General features: G+C 41.9%; 1 protein-coding gene and 1 long non-coding RNA gene across 2 annotated transcripts in view; both read right to left on the bottom strand.

Annotated features, from left to right (window-relative positions):
- LOC138683555 (uncharacterized) overlaps positions 1–27,820 on the bottom strand; it is a 65,379-nt gene that overhangs the window by 18,979 nt on the left and 18,580 nt on the right. The window lies entirely within an intron of this gene.
- On the bottom strand, positions 964–24,461 carry LOC138683359 (disabled homolog 2-like). Its single transcript, XM_069775065.1, has 13 exons — positions 24,318–24,461; positions 14,872–14,991; positions 13,547–13,686; positions 12,710–12,808; positions 12,273–12,404; positions 10,155–10,265; positions 9,361–9,423; positions 7,559–8,194; positions 6,576–6,729; positions 4,921–5,445; positions 4,307–4,398; positions 3,599–3,663; positions 964–2,908 (listed from the first exon to the last, which is right to left on the bottom strand). Exons 2-12 carry the CDS (start codon positions 14,963–14,965, stop codon positions 3,604–3,606), a joined length of 2,106 nt encoding a protein of 701 aa, XP_069631166.1. The 5' UTR covers positions 14,966–14,991; positions 24,318–24,461; the 3' UTR covers positions 964–2,908; positions 3,599–3,603.

Genomic DNA, 27,820 nt, shown 5'->3' with positions numbered 1-27,820 from the left:
CTGGAACACTCCTGAGCTCACACTGCGCTTGCTCAATGATGGCAAACCCCCACCTACAGGGGCAGACCTTTTAGGTATAAAAGAAGGGAAGACAAGTTCTCAGTGTGCGCCCTCCAGAACTGGATCTCCAGACTGGCTGGACCAATGCTGGACCCAGGACTGGTGAAATCCTTTTCTTCTCTCTTCCTCTCTCTCTCTCTTCTTTTTCATAATCGCTACACCTCATCCCTTTAGACATAAACCGTTGACCAAGTCTGGGACTAGGAGTGGATCTAGCCACCCCTGGGCTCCTCTTTGAGAAGGAGTCTAGAAAGCAAGGGGTTCCACTCTGACTCTTGTGACTCAATAGGAAGGCTCTCCATATTTTCTTCTTTGAATTGATCCCCAAATAAGTAAGGCTTACATATGGTTAGCACATGTTGTACAGTTCACTGACACAGTATCATGTTCCTTTTTCTGCTTCTTTTTCTATACCTCCCTTCTCTTTTCAAACGGCAGCTTAATGACATGATACAAGGTTCATATTGCTAAGTTCACTTGTACTTGGGCAAGGTTAACTTGGCTGAATAAATATTGATTGTTGTTTGAACTCCCCTGGTGTCGTTTCACCTCAGTTCTGACAAAGGAAGTCCAGGAACCTGAGTCGCTCCAACCTTGGGATACGACAGATGCAACAAAAGGGGGGGGAATAAATAAAAAAAAAAAAAAAAAAAAAAAAAAAATCAGTGATTTGCTGAAGCACTGCAAGACCTATATTTCAAGCTGGATACCAACTCTTTCAATGAATTGTTTTCCCTCCTTTAAGTATCCCAATCAAATGGTACTGAAAGAAGTAAGCAAGCATCCATTCTATTTATTCAGTGATACATCAGGCTGATAGTTACAGGTCTTTCTCCAGTACTATAGTCTAAAAAAAAAAAAAAAAAAAAAAAAAAGAACTTTGATCAATTTATTCTTGTTAGCCATCTGCATTAATGAAATTGTAAAATTTGTTTTGAACATGAAGTTAAATGTTTTCCCTGTTCTAATTTACTTTTCCCAGCATTGGTTTAGTCCTCTTGCAGAGTTGGAATAGACAAGTTGAATGAATGAAACTTCTGAATGCAATGCAATTTAAGTACCCAGCTTCCATGGTCCCGCAGAAGGGAACAAGAAAGCATCTTTAGTAGTAGCAGACTCAGGCTGAGCAGCTAATGGAATGAGCCTCTAGTGGCATTTTACTAAGGTAGCTGGAGATTTTATTTTGCTGTGGGGCAGCTCACATTGAACAGGCCTGATGCAAGCAGCTACAGAAAGACTTAAGACCATGCTATCAGACAGCTATGGTAAGAACCTGAGACAGAAAATTTTTAGCAGGCTCTGAACTCCTAGTGTCAACTAGACCATAAGATTGAGTTATGGAGGACAGAATCAACAGCCACACTGATGTTAGCTTGCTATGAAGAATTGCTTCTTTTTAATGTCATTAGGCAACATCACTTGAGATATTACAGTTTTATATAACAGTGTAACATCCATAAGTTTCTACATTTCCAGTTTGAGACAAATACTTAAATTCATAACTTTTTTTTTTTTTTTTTTGTATTACAGAAAGTGCAAGAGAAGTTTATATAAAGAGACTAATTGCATGACTGGCTGAATTTGGTACTAAGGCTATCTTCAAGTTGACTTTCTTAGCTCTCCAGTTCAGCAACTGCTTAGGCATTTGATTTAACAATACTATTTCAAGTTACTTAGCATTAACAGAAAAACCTCTGACACATCAGCCATCACCACTGGCCAAGAATGTAGCTGTTACAGTCAGTTATAACCAACTGATTCAGAGATCTGTTAGTAAAGAGGTTCTTTAGAAAAGGCACTGTTTTCAAGAGACTGAGGACTACCTCACATTAATAGCACAGATGCGGTACATCTTTACTCCATGCCTAGATTCCTTGTGAAAAGCCATGATTGTCTTTCTGCTGTCTAACATACTGGAAACATGCCACATTATACCATGTGACAACTCAAACTGAACAACATCAGGGACAATCACTGATATACACATGCAAGAAGCCTATCTGCTCGTTCCATTTGTCTGCCAAGCCACCTTAATAAAAAGGCAATCCTAGTAGATTTCCCTCCCTGAAAAATGCCAGATTAGCACCAAGACAAATTAGTGTCCATGACTACCTCAACATTCTGCAAGAAGTGTTTCAGCTTATCTGATCCTACAGTGTAGGCCTCTAGTATTCAGGATCCCAGCAGTTCTGTTACAGACTCCACAGTTAATCCCTTTATTACACATTTATGGCAGAGTGCTACTTTTACCATTAGTTAAATGGACAAGTATTGGATTTCCCACTACCACCATACAGTTTACATCTTTGTGGCTCAGAGACCAAGTCATATGTCCAGTCACCAATTAGGAGTAGTGTCCACTTAACTTTACAACTGGCTGCTGTTGTGATAACATGCAACTGACCTAGTTGTTTAAAGCATGGAGTTTTAGCTACTAATGCAATTCCCTTATGTGAAGGCAGCATTTCTTCCCCAGGTACGTTCAGTTCCTATATTTTAGGACAGTAAGTGCCACAGAAAGAGGAATTGTGGTGACCATATTTACAAGACACACGACTTAATGTTACTAAGCTCTTCTGGGGAAGATCGCTAAGAACTAAAGTAAAATTAACATCCACCAATTTGAATTTGGGTCTTCAGCAGGAGTCCAACTTTCCATTTGCTTTGCCCTGAATTATCATCTTCACAGCATGTTCTTTGAGGGTTCATATTTCAATCCACCTGGGCATGTTTTAGATTACAGACATCATGGAACAGCAGCAAGAGTGGCAGACAGCAAAATGAAACTAGTAGAAAAGTCATGTTGAGAAGAGGTCCAGTTATTCCATTTGTCATTTTCTGGTTATGCCTAGCATAATGAAAAGGACTTAAGGTTAAGATGGCTATAAGTTATAGTTTTATTGCTTAAACTAGCTTAGAGCCACTAAGAGAACAAAACCTAAAGCAATAAACAGCAACACTTGTCTTCTGTTAGAAGCTAGACAGTATTTCAGGGGAAGACTTAGAGGTGTGGCAGAAGAATAGATTTGCTAGTTTGACAGTTCGCATTCTCTAGTCAATGGTAAAAAAAGTTTGAGTTACATTAGTTTTTAGTGACAAAAGCTCTAATAGTCCTTATCCCGTTTTTAAAGTAATTCACCCAGAGTACAAACCTGCAATATTTAGGGGATTAAACTTCAGAAAGCTGTATAGGGCACTGTGTGCTAACACTCTCCTAAAGAGATATCTGAAAGATTTGTCAGCTCCTCTGAGTTTTTCAGCACGTTTACTCATTAACTTCAAGGAAGGGAAATCTAGATCTATTGTGGCCTTGAGGTTTAAGTCAAAGGAAGAATAAAATCTTTATTTCTAAGAAAGCAGCTATATACAACTCTGAATAGAGGTACTCTAGCATAAGTGTTCTTTTAGGGACTGTTTGCCATACTTCAGAGAAGCATTAAAGTGAAGCCAGTGTAGTTTTTTAGCTAGTTCTTTGCCAAAGGTTTTCCAAATCAATTTTGGAGAATGAAGTAGGTTGTCTTATTAGTGGAAGACTTACCTGATCTATGCAAATGGATTGCCAAAAGGATCACCAAAAGGACCAGAAGGTGGTTTCTGAGATTCCTTTTAAGAAAGGGAGATCATAGACTGTTAGTGGATTTCCAGGTTTCATCATGTTTATATCAGATAGTTCCTGTTCCAAACACCTTCTGGAAAAAGAATACCGCAGAGTACCTGCTAAGTATACATTAACTGTACTGTTTTAACAAGAGAAAAGGGCTCTAAATCCATGTTAGCAGTTATCCTAGTCTGAGGCAAGGTATCTTTCAGAAAAGCCATGTGTACTTAATGAACACTCATTTGGAGTTGAGCCAGTATAGTCATGATGAGGTCTCTTTTAGCCAAGTGCTAGATGTTTAAAGTCAGCATTCCAGAATTGATCCAGAGTTTCCACCAAGGGCTTCAAGTGCTGTGTCCCAAATAGAGTGATGTGGTAAAGCCACTTCCTCCCCCAGGGGGTACTGAATGTGGGACCCTCCCATTTGTTCAGCTAGAGAGCTGCACAGTCCACACTCAGTCTACTCTGCAGAGAGGTAAGCATAGCCAAAGCAGACAACTTCTGCAGCTATGTTATTTTAGTCTTTTGTAGAAGCTCCCAATACTGGGCTGAAGAACTTCCTGGTAGGGCTTGCAGCTCGGGGAACTGGTTACAGACTCCCCAGGGGGTGTGGGGGGTGGTGGTGTTTGGGTTTTTTTTATTACTTACAGATGAGGCACTGAAAAGGTCTGTTTTAGCTTGACTTTCAAACAGGCCATCAGCTGGCAGCACAGTTTGTTGGGGAACAGGCTTTGGTGGTTCTAGGGAAGAGAGAGACATACTGCTATATCACTAAACAGCTTTAACAAGTACTCTGCTCTGTCTGTATAGCAACACCAAAGCTCATCTAATTAGGTGCACAAAAACCCACACAGAAGTTGCTTTGAGTGGCCTCACAATTTTATCTCCTGCTTGCCCCTCAGTACACTTAAGCTAGATGGGACTTCTAGCACTGTACAGACCTAGTTTACCTCAGTCTAGTCAAGTAGTTTAGGCACTAGGTGTCAGTGTTTGGCCACTGACATTGGTCAATTCTTTAACATTATTAGGGGAGATAGTCCTTCAACCCTGTTACAGTAACCATTAAATCAAATTTTTTAGTTTCATCAGAAAAGAATAGTGATCAACCATCCCACTGCCTGAGCAGCTATCTAAGCAGACAAAAAGATTTTTTTCAGTCATTTTGGCAGACAGCTTGCTAGCTTCCATGTCATCATGATCTGTACTATCTTGAGGAATGCCTACTTTACTACTAAAATAATTGCCAAAAGATCCAGAAGCACCTGAAAGGCTTTGCTGCTCTCCTCTCCTTGCTGGTACTGCAGGTGGCTTTGTCAGCTGGAAATCTTTGAACGTTTCCTTGACATCCTTCATCTCTCTATTGCCAAGTGGATCCAGAGCAATAAAAGCATCGCTCTCTCTCTTGGATAGCTCCTTCTGAGGTACAGTTCTAGTTGGTGGCTGAGGTAGGCTAGTTGTTGACATGGAGGGTAGTACAGATGAGGTCTGAGCAAGTAGTGTTGAAGATGGGAACACACTACTCTGGAAGGGATTTACAACACTGGATGGCTGTGCCCATGAAGTAGATGGAACTTGTGCTGGCTGTGCCCAGAGAGTAGAGGTCTGAGAGGCTGCTGGACCAAAAGATGCAGGCTGGCTCCAGCTTGGCACTGCTTGAGTACCAAAGGCAAGTGGTTGAGTAAATCCTGTAGGCTGAGCAGGCATCATAGACCCAGGAAAGACTGATGCAGCCTGAGTAAAGTCAGGTGTCTGTGCATTCCATGGTGATGAAGTTACTAGCAAGCCACCTGGGGGGAAATTGTTGTTACACAGCACTTCAGTGATCTGAAGACCTCAAGTAGGAGCATATAAATTCTACCAAGGGTACCAGCAAAACATTTTTCATGTGCTGTTTGCAAAAGACTGTTGATTTACACTTAAAATTAAGTCATTGGAGGGGGGGAGAAGGGGGTTAACATTTTTTACTTGGTTCCATTTTGGTCCTGGAAGAACAGAATTGAGGTTGATAGAACAGGAGTAGGAACATACATCTATCACTTCTGTGCTGGGACTAAGTATTTACCATTGTCATGGTTTAACCCCAGCCAGCAACTAAGCACCACGCAGCTGCTCACTCACTCCCCCCCCATCCAGTGGGATGGGGGAGAAAATCAGGAAAAGAAGTAAAACTCCTGGGTTGAGATAAGAACGATTTAATAGAACAGAAAAGAAGAAACTAATAATGATAATGATAACACTAATAAAATGACAATAGTAGTAATAAAAGGATTGGAATGTACAAATGATGCGCAGGGCAATTGCTCACCACCCGCCGACCGACACCCAGCCAGTCCCCAAGCGGCGAATCCCTGCCCCCCCCCCACTTCCCAGTTCCTAAACTAGATGGGACGTCCCATGGTATGGAATACCCTGTTGGCCAGTTTGGGTCAGGTGCCCTGGCTGGGCATGAGAAGCTGAAAAATCCTTGACTGTAGTCTAAACACTACTGAGCAACAACTGAAAACATCAGTGTTATCAACATTCTTCACATACTGAACTCAAAACATAGCACTGTACCAGCTACTAGGAAGACAGCTAACTACATCCCAGCTGAAACCAGGACAACCATATAGTTACTTCTGTGTAAATAATTATTAAGACTCTGCAGCAGTGCTACCCTGGCCTCCCAAATTGTGCTTGGCATGCTTGAACCTCGTATACCTGATGCAGCAAGCTGCTGTCAAAGTTTAAGCAAAACACCCTGTTCCAGTTAAGGATGCAAAGTTTAGGGCTCTATTCACAGAATTTAATAGTTTAGGGCAGACAGCACATGGGTTAAAGGGCAGGGCACTGCACATGAAGTAAAGGAGAAATAGAATCCCTGTGTTGGTGTTAACAGATATCTTAGACTGGGGTGAGCTTCACTTTGTGAACTAACCTAGACCAGCCAATGGAGGTGCTGTGGTAGGACTTGTTTTGAAGAGGTCCAGTGGATTAGTTGGCGCAGGTCCTGTCTGTACCACTGAGGTCAAGCTGAGGCTCTCTGTAGTTGGCACAAACAAGTCTGAGCTAAATAAGTCATTTGATGCAGTCTAGAAAGAAAAAAGCTGTTGAGATGCATGGCAGAACACATGCTAGCTTGATCAAGACCCTTGTTCAGAGCTACAAGCTTTTATTTCAACTACAGCAGAGCAGGGAACTTTGATGCATCCTTTAGAAACCAAGTATAAGAGTTTCAAACCTCACCATTTTGTTCACACCTACTGAGATGCATGGCATTAAGTAGGTATAATATACAGTAGTTACAAGTCAACAGCAGAATAACAAGTCTTAAAGTGACTGAATTATTTTCTAGCATAATGAGCTCTCCCCCCCCCCCCATTCCTGCTCAGTCTACAGTGACTCCTGCAGTTGTGGCAAGGTCAGCAACTTAGTTTTGCATCATTTCAGTGCAAGACAAATGCAGCTGACCCAGAGCCACCCTGTATCTAATCAGGCAAGTGATTGAGATTGCCCTCAGTAGGCAGGTACTGCAAAACTACATAGGTTTCTGTAAGCTAGTACTAGTACTTCATTGTTATGAAACCACAGGCTGATGGGCATACAACTATCATAACAGGTTCTGAGATTATATCAAGTGACAATATACATAGCAGTATACTTACCAGACCTTTACAGAAATATGGCAGCATTAAGGAAGAAAGTATATAATTTAGTGATCATAGCTACTATGAAGCATTCACAAATGTTAGAATGTACCGTGGCTGCAGAGAAGTTAGAGTAAGCATGGCAGGTGAAAGAGTAGATGTGCTGTGAAGCTGTTTAGCCAGTTACATAGTATAAAGAAAGAAAAAGAAGCTGGGTGAAGGAAGCTTAAGTAACAACATGCGTATCACCATAAATTACTTGAACATTGTTCACCTTGACAGACCTCCTTCCTGTTCCTGGCTTGGTACTTTGTGGTGGTGGGCTAATTGTTATAGACTCGTGTGACATGAGCTGGATATTGCTTTCAGAATTCAGCTTTACTCCATTCTGCAGAGATACTCCTTTGGAAGGACCTTCCATAAACAGGTTTGATGGGGCTTTAAGCAAGCCATTCTGTTCTCTCTCTGGTACCCCATTTGGAGTTCTTGCTGCAGGCAACTTACTCTCAAATGGCCACTGGTTTGTTAGTGCTTCTTGTTTGCCAGTTCTATTAGAAATCTGGTCAAACTGTTTACCAAAGTAGTCAATATCACCATTTGAAGCACCATTACCCACCGGTGGCGAGGTACTCATACTTTCCTTCTTCTGATCAGCAGATTTTAGAGAATCAAATAAAGGCAGTGCAGGTCGGTCTGATTGTGCAAAGGGATCATCGCTGAAAGGGTCTGGATTAGGTGTGGGAAAGAAGCTGAGATTGGTAGAGAAAGAACTCTCAGGCAAGAAGGGTGGCTGTGGCTTTGGTTGTGGAAGAGAGGTTGCGATGCTATTCAAGAAGAGATCCTCTTTTACAAAAGTCTGTTTGGTCTCAATTTCAGAGTTTAGATCCACTAACAGAATCTCTTTAGTTTCCTATTTGTTCAGAAAGAAAAAAGTTAGCTTTATGTATTACTTGCTGCATAGTACACAAGCTCAAGGAAAATAGCTGCAAAAGGAGAGATCCTGGTATCCAACACATCATACCAATAAGTATTCAATGTCACAATGAAGTTACACTGAAGCTTCATCTTATAAGCCATTAAGACAAGCACCACAAGCTGTGATCAAGTCACAGCTACTTAGTGTCAGAAGCTCAATGTTAAAAGCACCTGTTTTAAGATCCCTTAGTTAAATATCAGATGCTTGTTCTACAGCCTAGAGACTGTAGAGTCATTAAGCACTAATTGTACCTAGGCTTTCACTTGAGTCAAGAAGCCCTGGTTGAATTCTCATCCTTTGTTTTGACAAGTTGAAGTCACACTGCTTTAGCATGACTTCAAATTGCAGTCTCAGCTTTGGAGTAAGATTAGAGAGCTATTTGCAGGTGGAAGAGGTGAACATGCCATCTCTCCACCAAGCTAGCAGCAGAAGGGTAAGACTTGGTCACTAGCTGGACTGACACCTATTGTAGCACCAATTGGATCATGGCTGATGGTGGCTTATAGTGCTAGAACAAACCAGTAGGATTTTTGGGGTCACACTGAACTGTGACAAGCTAAGTGCATACTTTTGTGGAGTTAGGCCACATCTTGAGCTAGGGCCACCCATCTAGAATGGCCAGGAGTCCACTCTGAGGGACTTATTTAAGTATTTGCTTATCCTTAAAATGAGCTTCAGCTTTAAGGGTCTTTAGTTGAGTTTCTGTAATAGCTCTCATAACAGCAGAGGCACGTACTGCTAGTACATATTTCTAAAGGCATCTGACTAACAATACAGGATTATCTGTCACACAGTCTCAAGTGAACTCTGCTAGATAAGAATGACATTAGCTACTCTAGTTAGTAAGTAGATACTATTATAACCCTAAGACACTTATACACTGATGATAGCTAAACAGATGTCTCTGTGAAACCAGGACTAACAAAGTAAACCAAAAAAAACCAAACCAAAAAACACCCAAAAAAAACCCCCCCCAAAAACCCACCAAAACACACACACAACACAACCCACCAAAACCAAAACAGATCTATTCCTAGGATACTAGGACAAAGTTTGCTCTCAAAGCAAGAACCAATACAGCTAAGCTAGATTCTACTTACTGTGGGACTGCTCACATCAGGAGGCGTTGACATATCCCCAAACAAGTCCATCTGGACAACTCCCTTGAAGCCAGAAATATTGAAAGAATCAGTATCTGTTACAGTTCTTGCAAGAGCAAGAATCAAGCATTATGCAGATCTATTGCAAACACATCTATAAATACTGCATTTCCCACACAACGTGGAGACAGTCAGTTATGAACTCCTTAACGGTATCAGCCTAAAGCTCTAAAATTTAACCTACCCGTTTCAGTTTGTCAGCTTGATCAGCAGATAGTGCTTTGCTACCATTCTGTAATAGATGGACAACAGTGTCAATGATAATTGGAATATGAAAACTTGCCTTAAGCAAGCAACTTGCAGGCTTGAAAAAGCAAGTAATGGAAAGAGGAAGTATGAGGGAGATCACTACTTAATATTACTTCTGGACACCCCTTTTACTCCTATTTCCAATGCAATTGGGCATCTGATGTTGCCTCCATAATGCTAGCAGAAAGTCAAAGCTAGTAGCATCACAGCAGCATATCTAATCAAATGAGGCCGAGTTGGAGTGACTTATCTCAGTCTTGCTTCTTCACTCTAAAGAAAAGGCTTTTAGTACCTAGATATCACATAGAATATCCAAAGCCTCTTTCTTTGGAGAGCTTACCAGATCTAGGAGGTAATCAAACTGCTGGTACAACTACCAACCAATAGCCTCAAACGATCCTGACTCTAGACAGACCTCAGTATCAAGTCTCACAAGAGCCCAAAAACCAAGCCAAAGCTGAAACAAGCTTTATTTCTATGCAAACTAATGCAGTTTCTATAATTTTACTTGCCTTTCTCCCATCTTCCTCTTCCTTCTTCTTCATATTATATATTAGCTGGAAGAGGTCCTTAAGATCAACAACTAGAGGCTCAGCCTGAAAAAGAATGTAGATTTTAGGCCATGTACTACTTCACAGCTTGCTTCAGTAGAAGTCCAGGGAACAGCAAGCCAAACTTTCCTAAATGGTACAACACTAAGGTTGATAACAGGAAAAGTAAGAGTTTAAATGACTGTCTAATCTCTGCATAAAAGCTTATGCAAAATCCAAGGGTAATGGGGCACAACCAGCTTAGAACTGTTGTTAACTCCCCAGGGAAAGTGACTGTACTTGTGCTAAGCCCGCCTTTTTTTTTTTTTTTTGGTAAAAGCACATAGCACAACATTTCATAAGTACATAGTAAGTCCTAATCACATTTCCTCAGAAGTGCAAAGGGTATCTGAACCCTCTGGTAGGCTCATGAGAAAAAAAAGCAATTTGCATCCCTCTGTTTTCTACCAACTCCAACACTGAACCTGGAGAAAGCTTCTATAGCTAGTGCTACATTTATTTTAAACACTATGCAAATGGTAAATCAGTGATGCAAGCATAAGGTAAAGATTATCATCACCTCAAATGTGTGGAACAGACACCAGCTTTAAGTGATATCTGTATCAGGATAGAAATTTAGCGTGAATTAGAAAGGCACTTCATTCCCTGCACACCCATTAACAAGAATGTTTTGAGTAGTTGAGATAGTGGCAGGTTCAGCTACACTGATTTGGATCTGTTGTTTGAGGCACATAGCAGCTGTGTCTGTATCCAAGAGTAGGACAAGTCCTCCTGTTCAGGCACTACCTTGAGCTCAAGCAGAGAATCTATTGAACAGATCTCACTGTTTACATGTGAGCATCATCCTCTCCTAATCAAGGGTTTTAGACATGCAACTGCAGGAAGAGCCATTTCAAGAGTTATCACCTTTGACAAACAGTACAGCTGCAGCAGTCTAGAGCTGCAGAAGTCCTTACTTCTCAGCTAGACAAGTTTGTGCTAAAAACAACTAGCAGCAAGTCAAGAGCTTTCTACAGTTTGGCTAAGCTTATAGGCTGGCAAGCAGCACCCCATGGTGAAAAGCTCCAAGAACAGACTCCACTCCAGAGCACACACAGAAGGCTTTTGTACTTGATCTACAATTCCAGTGAAGCCAGTACAACACAGGACTCTGATAAACTAATAAAACAGGCTTAGGAGAGGGTGTTACAGCTATTACTGAAGTAATAACATGCTCCAACAAGGAACCCTTCAGTCTCACCTGTAGTGGGTCTGAAGCTGCCAACAGTTCCCCAGGAGGGCAGGCAGGGATGTGTATGAGGAAATCACTAGCTTTGAAGCCTTGGCTCTTCAAGTAATTTTAATGACTATTATAAAGACATTATAATGACAAGCTAATAAATGATAAATATTCAACTTAAGTTCATGTCATTTAAGAAGCTGCATAATACTCAGCAGTAATTCCAAGTACTTGTTTCTAGTACTGCTTATGCACAGCTTCTCTTCAGAGACAGACCCTGCATATGGGTTTCCCCCATGCGGAAATCCTGTAACAAAGATCAGAATCCCTCCCGGAAGTAACTCTAGGAGAACCAGACCTGCCATTCATTGGCCCCAGAAACTCTGTTGCACAAGACAAAGCATCATGAGAACTAGACCAGTGAAGTTCTAACATCTTTCCTGCTAATTCTGAGTGAAGCTCTGGATATCCGACTCAAGAATTAGCATTCTCACTGACAGCAACAGGCCACTGTACAGGAAAGCCCGTGATAATGGCTCCATTCATCTCACTAATGACTTCCATAGTGCATGGACATGTTAAGCAAGATTAATCATAGTAAGCAAGGCTACTTGAGTGTTTTTATTCTGGAGTACAGAGAAGCTGAACAAGATAAAAGCCACTTGTGATACAGTCAATTCCTACTGCCCTTCTCTAGAAGAACCAATCCATCTGTGCTGATGTTCCCCTACACTTCATAAAGCTACTAGCAAAACACTACACCCTTATCAGATATTAAGTGTTTACACAATAGCATTACTCACAGCAAGTGAAAAAGGGCCTCTGATCCATACCTGTTGTGCTGTTTTTATTGCAAAAAATTGGTGTTGGCCTTCTCCTCCACAAATATAGCCAAAGGCACGACTGTCTGTTACATCCCGAGCAATAAAGGAGACTTTGTTTACTGGATGCTCATGCTCTATGACCTGGGGGGGGAGGAAGATATTAGTTTAAATTGCAGGAGACATAATAGCTGCTCTTCTCTATAGTTAGAATTAAGATTGCTAGAAGGCTCCAGTTCAAGACTCAAATTTATCAGGCTTTGCTAACCACAATAAGATGCAGCTATCTTTCTGGCAGGAGGCTTCAGCTTTACAACCCATTCCACAAGCCAATTCTTACATGCAGAAGCGGGGCATGATGCTTTTAATGACTCTAGTTCAGATTGGCCTAACTTCCAAGTGCCTCACTTGCTTTAAGAATCACGTTAAGAGAATGAGTCATATCTTACCCCAGTTTTCTCATCTATTATCTTGATACCAGAGAGGGAGATGTTCACCCAGATCTTCTGTTTGTGTTGACCTTGGAAGCGGGCAGCCACTGCCATTCCCTGAAGAGGATGAACATCAAAGTATTGATGAGACTTCTGTTAGACTGAGCTTTAACTTGTTTCCTTACATTTCTCATGAGCCCATGGCTGTGACTGTACTAGTGCTAATCTAGTTATTCCTATGCAACTGTACAATCAGAGCAGCATTCTTCTTGCAACATATGCCTGACTAGGTTAGAAGTGATACCTCAGAACTAGACTGTGTTTCCTCTGTAGATGTTTAGGAACTTTAAAGCTTCCTATCTTAGTTCACAAAACTACTGCAGTAGCAGCATCCTTACCAGCTTTCGTGGCCTGACTGAAGCTATGTGAGGGTTCCACTCTCCAGAAGTAATCATCTTTGTTGCTGCAGGGTCTCATTTATTCTTTGGCTTATCTATATCTCTTGGTGTCACCATTGCCATAGGATGCCAACTTGTGCTTTGAGTTCTTATGTTAAATTGCACAAAGTTCCCCCCTTCCTCACCCAAAACCCAAGCTCACTATTTGTGATCAAGTTCATGCTATTAGCATCCATACTAAGTGCCAACAAGAGACCCAAAGGAATATTCCCAAGCCATTAGAGAAATACTGTCCTTTGAGCAAGGGGTTACAGCTTTAGAAGTAATGTCCATCTAGGATGGTGCTGTTATTATGTTACCATTAAGCTGTATTTTAAGTTATGCCAAAGTGACCATTTGATCGGCTTTCTGAAGGCTACCCAGAAGATGCTCCTTACATGCCAGGTCAAGCTTTTACCTTCAGCTTCATCATTGAATCCTGACTCATTTTGTCACCTCTTGCCTCTGGGACATCATCAATGCCAATGAGTTTAGCTTTGTATCTTACACCATCACCTTTGAATCTGGACAAGAGAGATTCATCTGTCTTTTCTGGCCCTGGAGACAGAGAAAGGTTTGTAGTTGGTTTTTTTGTTTGTTTTGGTGATTTTTTGTTTGTTTTTTTTTTTTTAAAAGAACAAAATGTTTATGTTGTGGCTTTGAGAGTTTTTTTAATATATAAAAAAATACATCATATTAGTACATATTAAAACTGTCCCTTGAGTATAACTGAATAACAACCTTAGTCCTTCCAGTAGTGCATGCACTGCAAGATAGTTACTCCTTTAAGGTTACAATGTTCTTACAGAATCTGGCCTCAGTTCAGAGTGGAGCCCAATGCTTAATATTTGGGGACTTCCAAGAACAATCATTTGCCACATAAAAGACTAAAATATTTATAGGCAACAGTCAAGTAGATCTAAGTGCTAAGCAACAATACCAAGCAAAGTGGTGCTTCCCATGGCCATACAGGATGTTCAATAAGCCTTTTGGATGTTAGCCTCTAGTTCTGGCATAGTCAGATCTCTTCTTGGCATGCAAGAATCACCTAGTCCCTGTGCTAAAACTTTCTATCAATCAGCACCATCATTTCTACAAGTCCTGGTACCCCCATCCCTGTAATCACTTGGTATTTTAGCTATATTTGCTATTTCCACTGTTCCCACTACTTCTCAGAAGTGTTTGGTTTTCTTCTCTGCATGCTCAACATACTCAGAGTGCATGCCTAGGTATGTACCTCTGGTTGAGGTAATTACATTTAAATGACCTAATCTATCAAAAATATATTATCTGATCTACAATAACTCTCATGAAATGAGTTTTCTAGCTTCTCTGGACTAGAATCTGTATCTGTGTCCAGCATGTCACTCCCTCTCTAAAGGGAGGGGAGAAAGTGAGTTCAGGTTCAGACTGACAGCTACCAAGATGGTCCTGGGTCTGGTCACCTCCTCAGTAGGCTTTAATTTCTCCAGGCTTTTGGTGACTTGTTAAATGACTCATTTGCTGAGTATAACAAGTGGAACCAAGAGCGTCAGAACTTAAAGCTAGAAAAAAACCCTTTCAAACTAGAAGCCTACCTTCTGGTTAGGTTTATTTTATTAGCTTATTTATTCACTCTTCCAGTCAGCTTGAAACCTCAGAATTATTTCAACTATGGTGTGAGAGTGATCTTAGTTTTAGGCAAGTGCAAAAAATTAAAGGAGACCGACTAGAGGAAGTGTTCAAGAGGTAAGTATTCCTTACCTCTCTTTTTTTCCTTCTTTGAAGGTTGTGCTTTCAGTGGAGCCTGTTGCTCAGGCTGGCTGTTGATAGTAGTAGTTTCAGCTTCAGTAGACATGATGAGATGGTGGTCAGCTATTTTTGCTGTAGTTTTTAAAAATTCAAATAACAATCAGTAGGCAGGCATAATATTTTACCTTGAAGAATAAATATTCTCATTAGACCTGTTAGTCCAGGTTTTTTCTGCTGAACACTGAAGCCCACTAATGCCTGAAGATATGCTCTCTAGGAGCTGAGCTTTAGGACATTCTGCCCAGTTCCATGCTGGAAAGAAGAAACAGCAACCTCAAGGCAGAGTCCTTCCTGTCAGTGATCCTGCTTCCCCAGTTTAGTTGGCAGAGCTATACCCAGCCCTGGTGTTATACAGCCACAGTAAGTATCTGACTCTGAAGTAAAGTTAAGGGGCAAGAACAGACAAATAACCTAGGAAGGAGCAAATATACACAAACAAGACCTCACTTCGGCAACTGTAAAGCAGTAGAACTCCAGATGGACAGTTGTCATCTTTACACTCTAGTCATCCCTCTGTTATTGCCACCTGCCTCCATCCCATGGAAGCCAGATCACTTATTTGCATAGACCCAGACAGCCACAAAACCCCAAGGTGGGGGAAGATGGTGTGGTGGGTTGACCTTGGCTGGATGCCAGGTACCCACCAAGCCACTCTATCACTCCCCCTCCTCAACTGGACAGGGGGAGGAAAATACAATTAAAAGCTCGTGGGTCAAGATAAGGACAAGGAGACCACTCAGCAATTACCATCATGGGCAAAACAGACTCAACTCAGGGAAATTAATTTAATTTATTACCAATCAGAGTAGGGTAATGAGAAATAAAACCAAATCTTAAAACTCCTTCTTCCCAGGCTCAACTTCACTCCCAATTTCTTTACATCCTCCCCCTGAGCAGTGCAGGGGGACAGGGAATGGGATACACACGTCAGCTTCTCCACAGTAAGACGGGTATTTGCAAGGGTTCAGCCATTCTCAGTGTTAACAATTCAGTTTGAGAATGTTAATAACAGCTTTCTGGCCAGTTTACAGGACAAACTCTCCTATCTGAGGTCTGGCACAGCTCATCTCACCTGGTGAGAGCTCACAGTACATGACAGTTATTTATCATACCTTTGGAGAACTCAATATCTTTGAGAATCATATCTCTGGAGCAAGAGAATTAGCTGCTAAACTAATAATGCAAGGATAGATAAAAGTTGCCTTAATATACATTCATATTTTAAATAACTAAGTTATTAAGAAGTAGTTAAGCCACTAGACTAGCACAAAATCCCCTCAGGCTTTACTTTAAAATTTCACTGGGGCAGGGAGCAACATTATGTAACTTGAGCTAGCAGTAATCTAGTGTGCTTGGGGTACAAGAGTCTCAGCCACAACTAAATTTGTATTCTATGGTTTAGACCCAAGTTAAAGCTGTGCTACAGTGCAAGGTATTTGTCACACTTAAGTTTGGCTTTTCCTAATGGAAATTGCTGGTATAGTCTACATGCAAGTAACTAAAGTGAAGTTAAAATCTTCTGTTTGCAATTCTCATTCTTGCTTGGAGGCTTCCTTTTGCAGTACTCAATCCCTTAGTCTTCCCTTAGACTGCAGGAGTAAGGCAACAAGAGACTAGAACTGTTCTATTTTACACTTGAATTCTGAGTTTATCTGAAAAGAGTGAGCCAGCAGTGTGGCAGGGTTAGAGATGCATGTGCTTTCATGCAGGGACAGTCATGCCTTCAGTTATACTAGCATAATGAAGAGCAAGATCATTCCCACAGCAACTATGTCAGCAGACTGTTAAGTGATGTTTCTTCAATCTTCTCCATGTAGATAAGTCCATTGCTATCACCAGAGCTTAATTACTTGCTATGCAATTGTATGGCTCATTTTAACTACTATGCTAAATGCACTATTTCAAAAGTCTTAGACTACAGATTTCTGGATGTTGCTACCCTGGGAGAAGTGCCCCAAACTCTTGCCTGTATCAGTAGATACACACCACATTATGCTCACCCACTCTTCAATTTACTCCAGAAAGGGCTTGTTAAGAGGCCACTAGTAGCATCTCCCTCCTTTCCTATAGGGACTATCCTGTGAAGAGTGATTACTGATCACTCCTTAGGGGAAGACCATTTCAGGCCTTCAACACATGAGTGTTGAAGTATGAGCTGTTACCTACTATCTCAAGTCAGGCAACTCTCCATTCAAGCATTGTATTCAATTTCCACACATCTACCCTGGGAAAGTCAGTCTTAAGACTTTAGGCATACTGTACTCTTGGTGTCTTCTCTGAACTCCCTATAAGGAGAGCTGTTGGAAGTGACAAGACATCCTTGAAATAACTGTTTCTTAGCAAGAATTGAAGCACATGCCAAACAATTTTGTTGAGCACCATTTAGTTTCCCTTAAGAGATGCTTTCACAATTATCCCTTATTTAAGCAAGGGGTGGCAACACAGTAGCTACCCTTAATGATTAGATTTTTGTCCTGTGTACAGGGGATTGAGAATCTTCATTATGGCTGTAGTCTGTCACAGGATTTAAAGACTGGACAATAATCTTCACCCAACAGACAGGCTGTTTCCCCTCAGCAAAGATAATTGCCTTAATGTTGATGAAAGGCTGCCTGAGAAGACATTAGGGACACTGAAAAAAGTCAGAGGCAAGACAAATAAACTAAACATCTGCTCAGCATTCTAATATTTTGTCCTTTTCACAGCCCATGCTCCTCCTTTGTCCCTTGATACTGCAAGTACATGATTCAGCTTCAAGAGTTATTGCATGTAAATATTAACCTCAAATTAGAATCTGAGAGGCCAGGAGAGGACAAGAGAAGCTTTTACTGCCAACTGCAATATAGCCTGTTAGGATGAAGTAGTAACCAGAAGCACAGCAATAGTTCAAGTGCTGAACATGCTTCCAAGGCAGGTTGTTCCCCCCCCCTCCCCCTTCTTGAAGGAGTTAGTCAGGTTCTTCTGGTTAGAAGGTTGTATCAGGACCTGCACAATATATCCTTAGAAATATCTCTAGCCATCAAGTTCTTGACAGAAGAGCTGTTTTCAGAAGGCTGGTAGGCAAGCTGTCCACTTGAGTGGATTCAACACTTTGTTTTTTCAGGCTGAAGAAACAGACTAAAGGCTAACAGCAATACATACAATGACTAGCAAGAGTCAAAGCTGTAAAGCCAGATACATTTACCAATAATGGACAATCTTGACTAGCAGGATTCTACCCACATTAGAAGTATAATAGTGTATTTGTGTGAGCCCCTGTATGACTGACTGACATTTGCATCTAACATCCCTATGTGCATAACTGGCTATCATATTCTCTGCCTAGTTCCTGCTGCAATGATAGTGCCCCAAGTAGCCTCAAGAAGCACTAGGAATGCATTAATGAATCTGAAACATGAAAGTGCTATTCAGACTTTTACCTTTTAAACAGGGCCATTCATGCTGAGGAGTCAAAATATCATAAGTGTTGTTTCACTACTAGAACACCCATTTCTCTAGTATCTGACAGTGTCTGGATTCAAGTTAAATAAACCTCCTGTAACATGACACAAGATTACTATGATTTAGATGGAAAATTCCAGCTGCTTGCTCTGATGCAAGCACTACCATTAGTTTGTCTCCTCTATGAAAATAATCAAATTAGTCTGTTAAGAACTGGCATAGTCAGTGACTAATACACATGAAAGATATTAGCCTTACCTACAGGTAGGGTTATACCTGATATATATTGTTCACAGTAATACATAACAAGTACCTGCTTGAAGACAAGTGGTGGAAGAGTTCATAGACAGCTTGGGAACTGTTCCCCTCAAGTTTATGCCATGTCTGGAATGCAAGAACAGCATCACTTGCCAGAAAGTTGACTAAATACAGGCTCTTATTCTGCCATGTCTAACCCAAGCCCCTGTGGTTAGTCTTGTAAGAGACAACTGAAAAGGATATTGACCTACCTTACCTGACAAGTGAAGCTAGCTATCGTTCTCTCAATCAGTAAAGTCTAGATTAATGATGCCCTCACCACTCAGTTTCTCCTGTGATTCCTTGATAGCAGGGAAACCAAGATCAGTGTTTTTAACTCAAGTTAAAAAACCTATTCAGCTGTCCTGTTTAGGCCATAGGTAGTTAGAAACCAAATTTGTGGTTAAGAGATCATTTGCTTGGTATCATGGCCTTGGTTAAGCCAGACGCTTGGCCTGTTGGCCAGAGCATTTCCAGATTAACAGGATTTTACTTTAGGGAGCCGCCCCTACTACTTTCATGCAACTTCCTTTAAGCCCTGTTAGATGTTCTCTCACCTAGAAGAGTATGGATCAATACTTTGCAGAGGTATTAAGGCAGCCTTATGCCAAGGGCTTCCCCTGCCAACAGGAATACCCTTTTGGAATAAGCTACAGCTGTACTTACATATTGGAGAATAGGGCACATGGTCCAGCTGTCTTGATCATATACAGCCAGTAATGAGAAACAGGGAAGGGTGACATTCATCTACTTAGCAGGATAGAAGCGTGGTAATAGACACCACAGGGAATGCCTCCTTCATGCTGCTCCCTTCCCCCCAGTACCTACTGTGAAGTATAGAGAGATTTTATTACTCTAATTAGTCATGTCAGCTACAGATGTTGGCATGTACCATTGCTGGTACAGGATCATACCTGTGAACCACTACCCAGACATCTTACCATTTCAGTCTATTTGCCAACTGCCATTTCATCAGTTGATCAGAACAGAGTTCTCATCATCAGTGCATCAGTCTCTTCTGAGCTGTTTGGGTTTTAGCAAGAACACAGAAATTTAAACTAGGTTCCCAAAAGTATTTTCTGCACACTTGAATCACTGGAATTACAACCAAGTGAACATAACTAAGTTAATAGCTGGAACTGAACAGATCGCTCAGTTCAAGTGGTGCAATTGGACCAGTACTTTTTACCATTGTACTATGCTTTTGAGCACATCATTACTGATAAGTACCCAAGGGTACTGAGGGAGCTGGCAGAAGTGCTCACTGTCGTGGTTTAACCCCAGCCAGCAACTAAGCACCATGCAGCCGCTCACTCGCTTCCCCCTACCCAGTGGGATGGGGGAGAGGATCGGGAAAAAGAAGTAAAACTCATGGGTTGAGATAATAATGGTTTAATAGGACAGAAAAGAAGAAACTAATAATGATAATAATGACAATAATAATAATAAAAGGATTGGAGTATACAAGTGATGCACAATGCAATTGCTCACCACTCACTGACCAATGCCCAGTTAGTTCCTGAACAGCGATCTGCCCTCCCCCCCCCCCCAGGCCAACTCCCCCCCAGTTTATATACTAGGCATGGCATCACATGGTATGGAATGCCACTTTGGGTCAGCTGCCCTGGCTGTGTCCCCTCCCCACTCCTTTTGCCCCTCCAGCCTTCTTGCTGGCTGGGCATCAGAAGCTGAAAAATCCCTGACTTAGTCTAAACACTACTTAGCAACAATTGAAAACATCAGTGTGTTATCAACATTATTCTCATCCTAAATCCAAAACATAACACTATACCAGCTACTAGGAAGAAAATTAACTCTATCACAGCTGAAACCAAGACAGGGAGCACAGAAGATAGTCTGTAAGGTAGAAATGCATGTTGCAATATTATCACTACATCCTTAGTGTTCCCAATTTGTCCTGTCCCATCCCTTCCTAGGAAGAAAGTCTCATCCCTAAGTGTTTTAGCCATAGGGCAGGTGTATTCGAGTTCTCATAGGAGACTTGTAGTTGTGTGACACATCAGTATACTTTGCTAGAGGAGCCAGTTCCTAGCTGACATTGTCATGAAGCCTCCTGAATGCCAAGGTAAAGGTCTATTATCCCATCTCTGACCTACTTGTTCTCTTCAAGAGATAATCCTCAAACATTTCACTTACCTTATTGCTTAAGGATGCAACATGAACTGACAGAGCAGCAGGAAATTCAGCTCCAAAGCCAATAGTCTATCCTTAACTAGCCCTGTAATGTCTGAGCTTTGAGCTTTAAGGCAACATGTACCAGCTATGAAGCTTTATTAGAAGCTTTTAAAAACCCCACAGATAGTTGGGAGTAAAGGTCTGCAGGGCATTTCAGCTGAGACACTTCATCCTCAAGTACTTCATAGCATTTACAAGGCACATCCCTTCAGCAGAAGGGAAACTGGAATGGTCTATGTCCCCATCAACCAGGGCTGACATGAGTTAGATGGAAGAAGATGCTTTGTTCAGCACTCAGCTGCCCAGCTTATATAAACAAACTAATCCTGTTAAAACCGGTACCTCTTGTTTATTGACTAGGCCTGCCACTATGCTTCAACTTCTTTATAACCCTGAGACCCTTGAACCCAGACACAGCCTCAAAACCAGGTTCCTAAAGTCAGTTTGTTTTGTCAGTTATGGTACTTCGACACCTTATTCTATTTGATCCTTCTAACATAACCCCAAGTTGTATTTCTGTGGAGTCCATGCTGAGGCAGGGGAGTAGTGGCTTATTCTTGGTTGTGTTTCACAGCAGAAGCTCATTAAGACCTCTTAGCATTCCTACTCCAAAATTTCCTAGGGATGGGGGGGGTGTCTTGATTCTACTAATAATCCCTTAGTCTACATGCAAGAACCAGGGTTTTTCTTCAAAATCCTTGCAGATCACAAGGTACCTTCATCATTTCTTTTGATAGAATCTAGCCAGCAAGCAGGATTCGTACCATCAGTACTGTTTCCAGAGGAAGCTGGCTTTCTCTGGATGTGAAATTTATTGCTTCATTGTCCAAGAAACTTCTTGCTTCTGAAGCGCTCGCATATTGCTAGCCTTGCTGAATAAAGTCCACAAGCATTCCCAAGAACTGGGTTAACCCAGCAGGCCACACAAACATCCTAGCAGTGTAAAGGTCACCAGGCAAAAAGAGCATCAATAGGAGAAAGAAAAAAATCTGTAGGTTTGGCAACAATACTCAGTGACTACAACATATTATGTGCTTTTCTTTACTTCATATCTCAAGCTGTCATTTTTATCCTAAACATCCTGTCCAGACACCAGCCCTTGACTCCCCCTTCCTTGACGCCAAGTACATTTATTTGATTTTGCACAGAGACAAAAATCTAAGAGCTCTTTTTGCCACCCTTTGCATCCATCATATTCACCTGTTTAGAGTGCTTCTTTCCATATCTGCTCATGAAGTAAAGGCCTTAAGCAAGAAGTATATCCATAGCTGCTACTGGCCTGTAGTGTCCAATAATAGGGTTATGCAGGCACTTTGACAAGTAATACTCTTCTCAATGAGAAAGTGGGTTGTGTACTGCAGATGTATAGAGATGCTTAGAAACACAGCAGAAGGCACACATTAGAATGGATAGCCATCTCTACCTTTAGAAGAGGAAGCTGATGCCAGATTTTTGGTATTTGGCTCATCTTTCCAACTGATAGTGCTGAGCACAACTACTGATGCTCAGCCAATAGCTTTGTTTGAAGTAAAGGCACAATAGATGACAAGTATCATAAGTCACAGGACTATCAGAGTAGTGCTCATCATTCTCCCAGTCTCCTGTCTGTAGTGACAAGCACAAAAGACCCTGTTAGATTCCCCTCAACACAACCATCTCTTTATTTAAGACTTAGAGCACCTGCCATTCATTCCACTTTACCCTAAACTTTCCTAAGCTAGCAAACTTCATGACTTGGAGTAAAGCCTCTGTTTTGACGGTTCACCTGACATTTATTTAGCACTTACATACTCCTTACTAGTTCTACCACTTGATTTTCCTCCACCAAATGCAAACTCTAGTGAGTTACTACTAATAGAAATTTCTCCTTTAGACTTGACTGTGTCCTTGGACCATTCAGGGAATTTTGGAAGCCCAATTATGCCTCAAGAGCAGTTCTGTTTGATAGGACTGCAGTGATTCTTTAAACATACATGGTGGATTACTCACTCAGACAATCCCCTTCTCAGCTGAAAAAGATTTCCTTTGGTATTCTATTTGCCACCTACTGCCTCACCCACCTACTGGAAGGTTCTATAATCACCTAATGGAAACTGATCTGAAGACCTACTAGCATTATAACTGCCAACAGGTCACCATCAGACACCAGGACATGTTTACAATTTACCAGTGCCTGATAAGTCTTCACAGCCAGCTAGAATACATAGCTTCATAATTACTTTTCTCTAATTGAATCTGCATCTCTATTTTGCCTATCTACACAGGAGTTCCCATCCCTTAGCATACCTATGCCCATTCCTTAGCCTACAATGGGCAAATCTAAGCCTACATGCTCTCAGATTTGGTCCGTTTTGGACAGTCTTGTTTATGAAAGTTACAAAAGACTTCTGAGGCAAAAATATAGCCTTTTAAGGTAAACTAGCTTCATTAAGAGAAGATGCAAACAATTCCTTCCCCCTCCCCTCCCAAGTTAATCCTACCTTACCAGTAGATTTACATGCTTCCCTAGCAAGTGCTCAAGTAACCAGCCTCAGCTTATCCAAGGGGTAGAAGCTCTGCTATTGAGAAGTCTAGCTGTATTAGCAACACCTGCATTTATCTTACTGCTCAGAGCACAGGCACTACCCCAACATGTGTTATCATATGATGATCATTAGACTTGAAGTCTCACCAAATGAGAAGTTAGTTTTTCCTGATGAGATAGAAGACTCATTTCTGTTAATCCTGGACATCTTTAACTATACTTATTTACTACAGACACAAGTAGCATTCTGAGATTCACCAGCAGATAGAGGGGTGCCCAGCAAGGATGCTCTATCCAAAACAAAACCCCACCCCTGCTTCACAGCATCCTAACCCTTTCCTCCTCTCTGCTACTAGAGAGACTCTTTCATCTCAGTTAGTTATGTGAAATTTTGTGCTTATATACGTGGTGGAGTTTTTTCATGTCTTAATCCCCTTCTCTCCATACACACAGAAGTGAAAACGCATATTTAATTTGCTTTGCGCTCAAGCTTCCTCAGAGCGCCGGCCCTGCTAGAGTCCAGAGCAGGATGCGGGCAGCTTCCACCCTGTCTCAGCCGGGACACACTCCGCCGCAGCCCGGCTCAGGCAGCGCCGAGCTCCCACCCCCCGCACGCCGCGGCCCAGCCCAAGCGCTCCCGGCACCCTCCCCCCACCCCTCCGCGCTGCCAGCGCCGCAATCTCGCCGGCTTTCAGTAGAAAAGCGCAGCCCCACCGGCACCTTTTGCCTGGGGCTGCAGTAAGAGGCGAGTTGGAGCCCCCCCCGGTGCCCCCTCTTTGTTAGCGCCCACCACCCGCGGCCCGGCCGCTCCAGTGGCCCGGGCAGCCCCCCTACAAGCACCAACTGTCACGTCCTTGGTGGGAAAAAGCTTTCTCTTTTCCCCCGGTGACAGCCCCCGCATGCTTTGCGGATACCGAGCCCCGCTCGCAAAGCTACTTACTGGCTAAATCCGTGCCGCTCCATGCATGATCCGACGACTGCAGCCGGTAGCCTGGTTGGGACTGGGGGCCGGGTTAAATATTCAGTTGTACTCTCGCCTTCAGATTAGTTAGCCACTCACAGCGAGAGATATGGTTTTATTCAGATGCTGGCAGCTGAGGACTGCCCAGGAATGTGCTATGATGTTTTTGCTGCTTGATCTTGGCTACTCCCCCTCAACGTGTCGGTGCTCACAAGCTTAACCCCTTGCGAGCCGCCGCTTCGGCCCCTGCTGCGGGTGGGAGGGAGCTGGGGCCCGGGACAGACTCCTCCCAGGAGGGGGTCGGAGCCCCCTGGAGGACACGCTGGGAGGGGAGTGGGGTGGGAAACCGGGGGACCCTGCGGGGGCACGGAAACGTATGGCGTCCACAGTTTGCAGGGCACAGGTATTTATGCTTCTTAGGCACCAATGGGCCTGAAACGCTCTTCTAGAAAATGGGTCCCCCTCATGTGTCTGTATAAACGTGGGTGCAGTGATGGTGTTAAAAAGTCCAAGTCTAAACCAACAGCTTTTTTTTTTTTCTTCAAAAACACCAAAACCAAAATATCACCCTCTCCCCTCCAAATCTGTGGCTAGCTGAACCAAAATATTGGGTCAGTGCAATTCAGTTTCTGGGTCACATACAGACCTGACCTTTGTATTTCCCACTCATCTTTATTCAAACATCTATCACGTTTTGTTTCCACGTGCAGTACAGCTGTTTTCCAACTTGTATGAAAGAGCCTCTGATAAAAAAAATCACATTTTTGTCCTTGTAGCAGAGCTTCTTATCTTTTTTTCAAGGCTGTAAACTTAGCCTAACATTTATTTTCTCAAAACAGTGCAAAATATTTCTGTTCAAAACTGTGATATTGCCCTCTACAGCAATATCCAATTTAAAAAGAGAAAAAAAGAGCAATGTTTTCCCTGCAGTTTTAATACATTTGTTTGATATTTCTAAGTGTTTTAGAAGAGGGAAAGATTTAATACAAAATTATTTTACTACCAGGGAGTTCAGGGCTCAAAACTGGTGGATGCGTTTGGTCATCATCCACATACAAAGCTACCAAATGATATGATACGTTCCTTGATATGGTGTGGTACTCTTTTTTTTTTTTTTTAATGACTGACCACTCAGGTCTGGAATAGCAGAAGTGGTAGGAGCCCTGTGCCTGAGGTGGCTAAAAGCTAGTAGTTGCATCTCACTTGCCTATATCTGTCATTTCAGAAGTGCTAATTTTAACCAAAAAGGACTCATGAGGGAGATGTTTTTATACACTAGCCTAGTGTTCACGGAAGGAAGTGCATGCTACATAAGTAAAGAAGCATTTGCTACAATTAACAGGTTGCTGGCTACACACATGTCGGTATTTGCAGGATTAGATCTGATTTCTTTGGGACACTGTTGTATTCATGTTTAACAATGTTGGGTTTGTACAGCTTGCACTGCACTGTACATTGTTTTGAATACCTTGCGCTTAGAGACCTACCAGCAGGACTGGAGCTTCTTGGTGCTGGGGCAGTATATATTTTAAAGAATAATACTTTGCTCAGCATGCTTTGTGGAAGTGAGTTACACAGACTGCCTAACATGAAGGATGAGATTGTGCCTAGTTAAAACATGGTGCGGTAGCAAAGCAACTTCTATAAAGCAGCCCAGCCTGGTGCTGGCATAAGCAGGATTAACATTTGTGCTTTGCCTAACACAAAACCTAGGCACATTTCACTGAAATACCTTGACTAGTCGCACTAATGGTTACAAATATGATTTATACTATTTGTTGTTAAATTTGGAAGAGATGAAAATGCTTTTCATTTGCCAATAGAGAGCAGTTTAAGAGCCCTTTCGAGGTGCAATGAAATTACATCTATTACAGAAATGCCAAGAGGTCCTTCACTATCTACCAGCACTTCGGACATCACTAATAATCTCACGGAAAAACTTTTTTACTGATAAATGGTTAATAACTAACTAGAAAAAAAATACACTTTTCTTAGAGAATAAAATGTCTCAAGCCTTGAAGGACTGCACTATCTATGTTGTAATTCAACTTAGAACAGCTCCCCTGCTGTCCCACATTGTTGAGCTAAATGCTAAAATTCAGAACTGTTACATTAAACATATGTAATAGGATTGCCTTCTGAACGTGGGAGGAATCCAGGCAGAAAGCCCCACAGGAATTCAGTTATTTCATCTATACTGCACTGCAGGACTTAAAGGGCATGCTTTACACTTTATGAAAAGTAAAAGGATGTTTATTTTGCTACAGTAAAAACAAAATCAAATGGACAATGGCTGTTATGACTTGTCCTGGTTTCAGCTGGAATAGAGTTAACTTCTTCCTAGTAGCTGGTACAGTGCTATGTTTTGAGTTCAGTATGCGAAGAATGTTGATAACACTGATGTTTTCAGTTGTTGCTAAGTAGTGTTTAGACTAAGTCAAGGATTTTTCAGCTTCTCATGCCCAGCCAGCGAGAAAGCTGGAGGGGCACAAGAAGTTGGCACAGGACACAGCCAGGGCACCTAACCCAAACTGGCCAACGGTGTATTCCATACCATGGGACGTCCCATCTAGTATAGGAACTGGAAGGGGGGGGGGGCGGGGAATCGCCGCTCGGGGACTAGCTGGGTGTCGGTCGGCGGGTGGTGAGCAATTGCCCTGCGCATCATTTGTACATTCCAATCCTTTTATTACTACTGTTGTCATTTTATTAGTGTTATCATTATCATTATTAGTTTCTTCTTTTCTGTTCTATTAAACCGTTCTTATCTCAACCCACGAGTTTTACTTCTTTTTCATGATTTTCTCCCCCATCCCACTGGATGGGGGGGAAGTGAGTGAGTGGCTGCGTGGTGCTTAGTTGCTGGCTGGGATTAAACCACGACAGTCCATTTTGGCGCCCAACATGGGGCACGAAGGGTTGAGATAACGACAAACCTGACCAGAGCTTGTTAAAACAAATTTGTTATAAGCATTCATTATATTGGTCTAATAGTCACTGGTCATTATGTTGATTTATGTGTTCTTAGAGTTGTTGCTCTGGTTTTTAAAGTTCTGTTATGTATCACCTCGCTTGCTGTATGTAGTTCCTCTTCTGCTGCTTATCATCCGTGGGAGGTGGATTAAGGTTTTCGCTTTGATGTATTGTATAACACTGGTTTATGGTATGATAAAGTCATTGGCTGTGGGATTAATCCGACATTTGCACTCAGCATTGTCACCTTTATACTGCGGGAGCCATCTGTGGGAAACTATTAATAATTATACCATTTACCTTTCCTCCATGGAAAACCAGTCTATGGGTGGGGTACCTTTCTTCCCCTCTCCTTTTTCCTTCAGTCCAGTTACAATGGTGTTTGAGAATTTTGAAAAATTTGAATACTCCTGGGATGTTGAGACCAGCACGGTCCTAGCCCTACTGCTAGGAATTAGCATGCTTCTGAATGTGGTTCAGCTCTCGTTTAAGGTTAAACAACTATTTAA

This window comes from Haliaeetus albicilla, chromosome W, assembly GCF_947461875.1.
Source record: "Haliaeetus albicilla chromosome W, bHalAlb1.1, whole genome shotgun sequence".
Lineage (NCBI taxonomy): Eukaryota > Metazoa > Chordata > Aves > Accipitriformes > Accipitridae > Haliaeetus > Haliaeetus albicilla.
Note: the sequence above shows the minus strand (reverse complement) of the source record. Positions and strands in the feature narration are given on the sequence as shown.

Bases quoted from the DNA above. Each gene is read 5' to 3' on its own strand.
- LOC138683359 (XM_069775065.1), bottom strand. From the start codon at position 14,965: ATGTCTACTGAAGCTGAAACTACTACTATCAACAGCCAGCCTGAGCAA. The intron at 6,730-7,558 runs GTGAACAATGTT...TTTTCTTTCTAG, and splicing joins CAGGAAGGAGGTCTGTCAAG to ACTGCATCAAATGACTTATT. The intron at 4,399-4,920 runs GTGCTTCTGGAT...TCTCTTCCCTAG, and splicing joins AGAGCAGCAAAGCCTTTCAG to AACCACCAAAGCCTGTTCCC.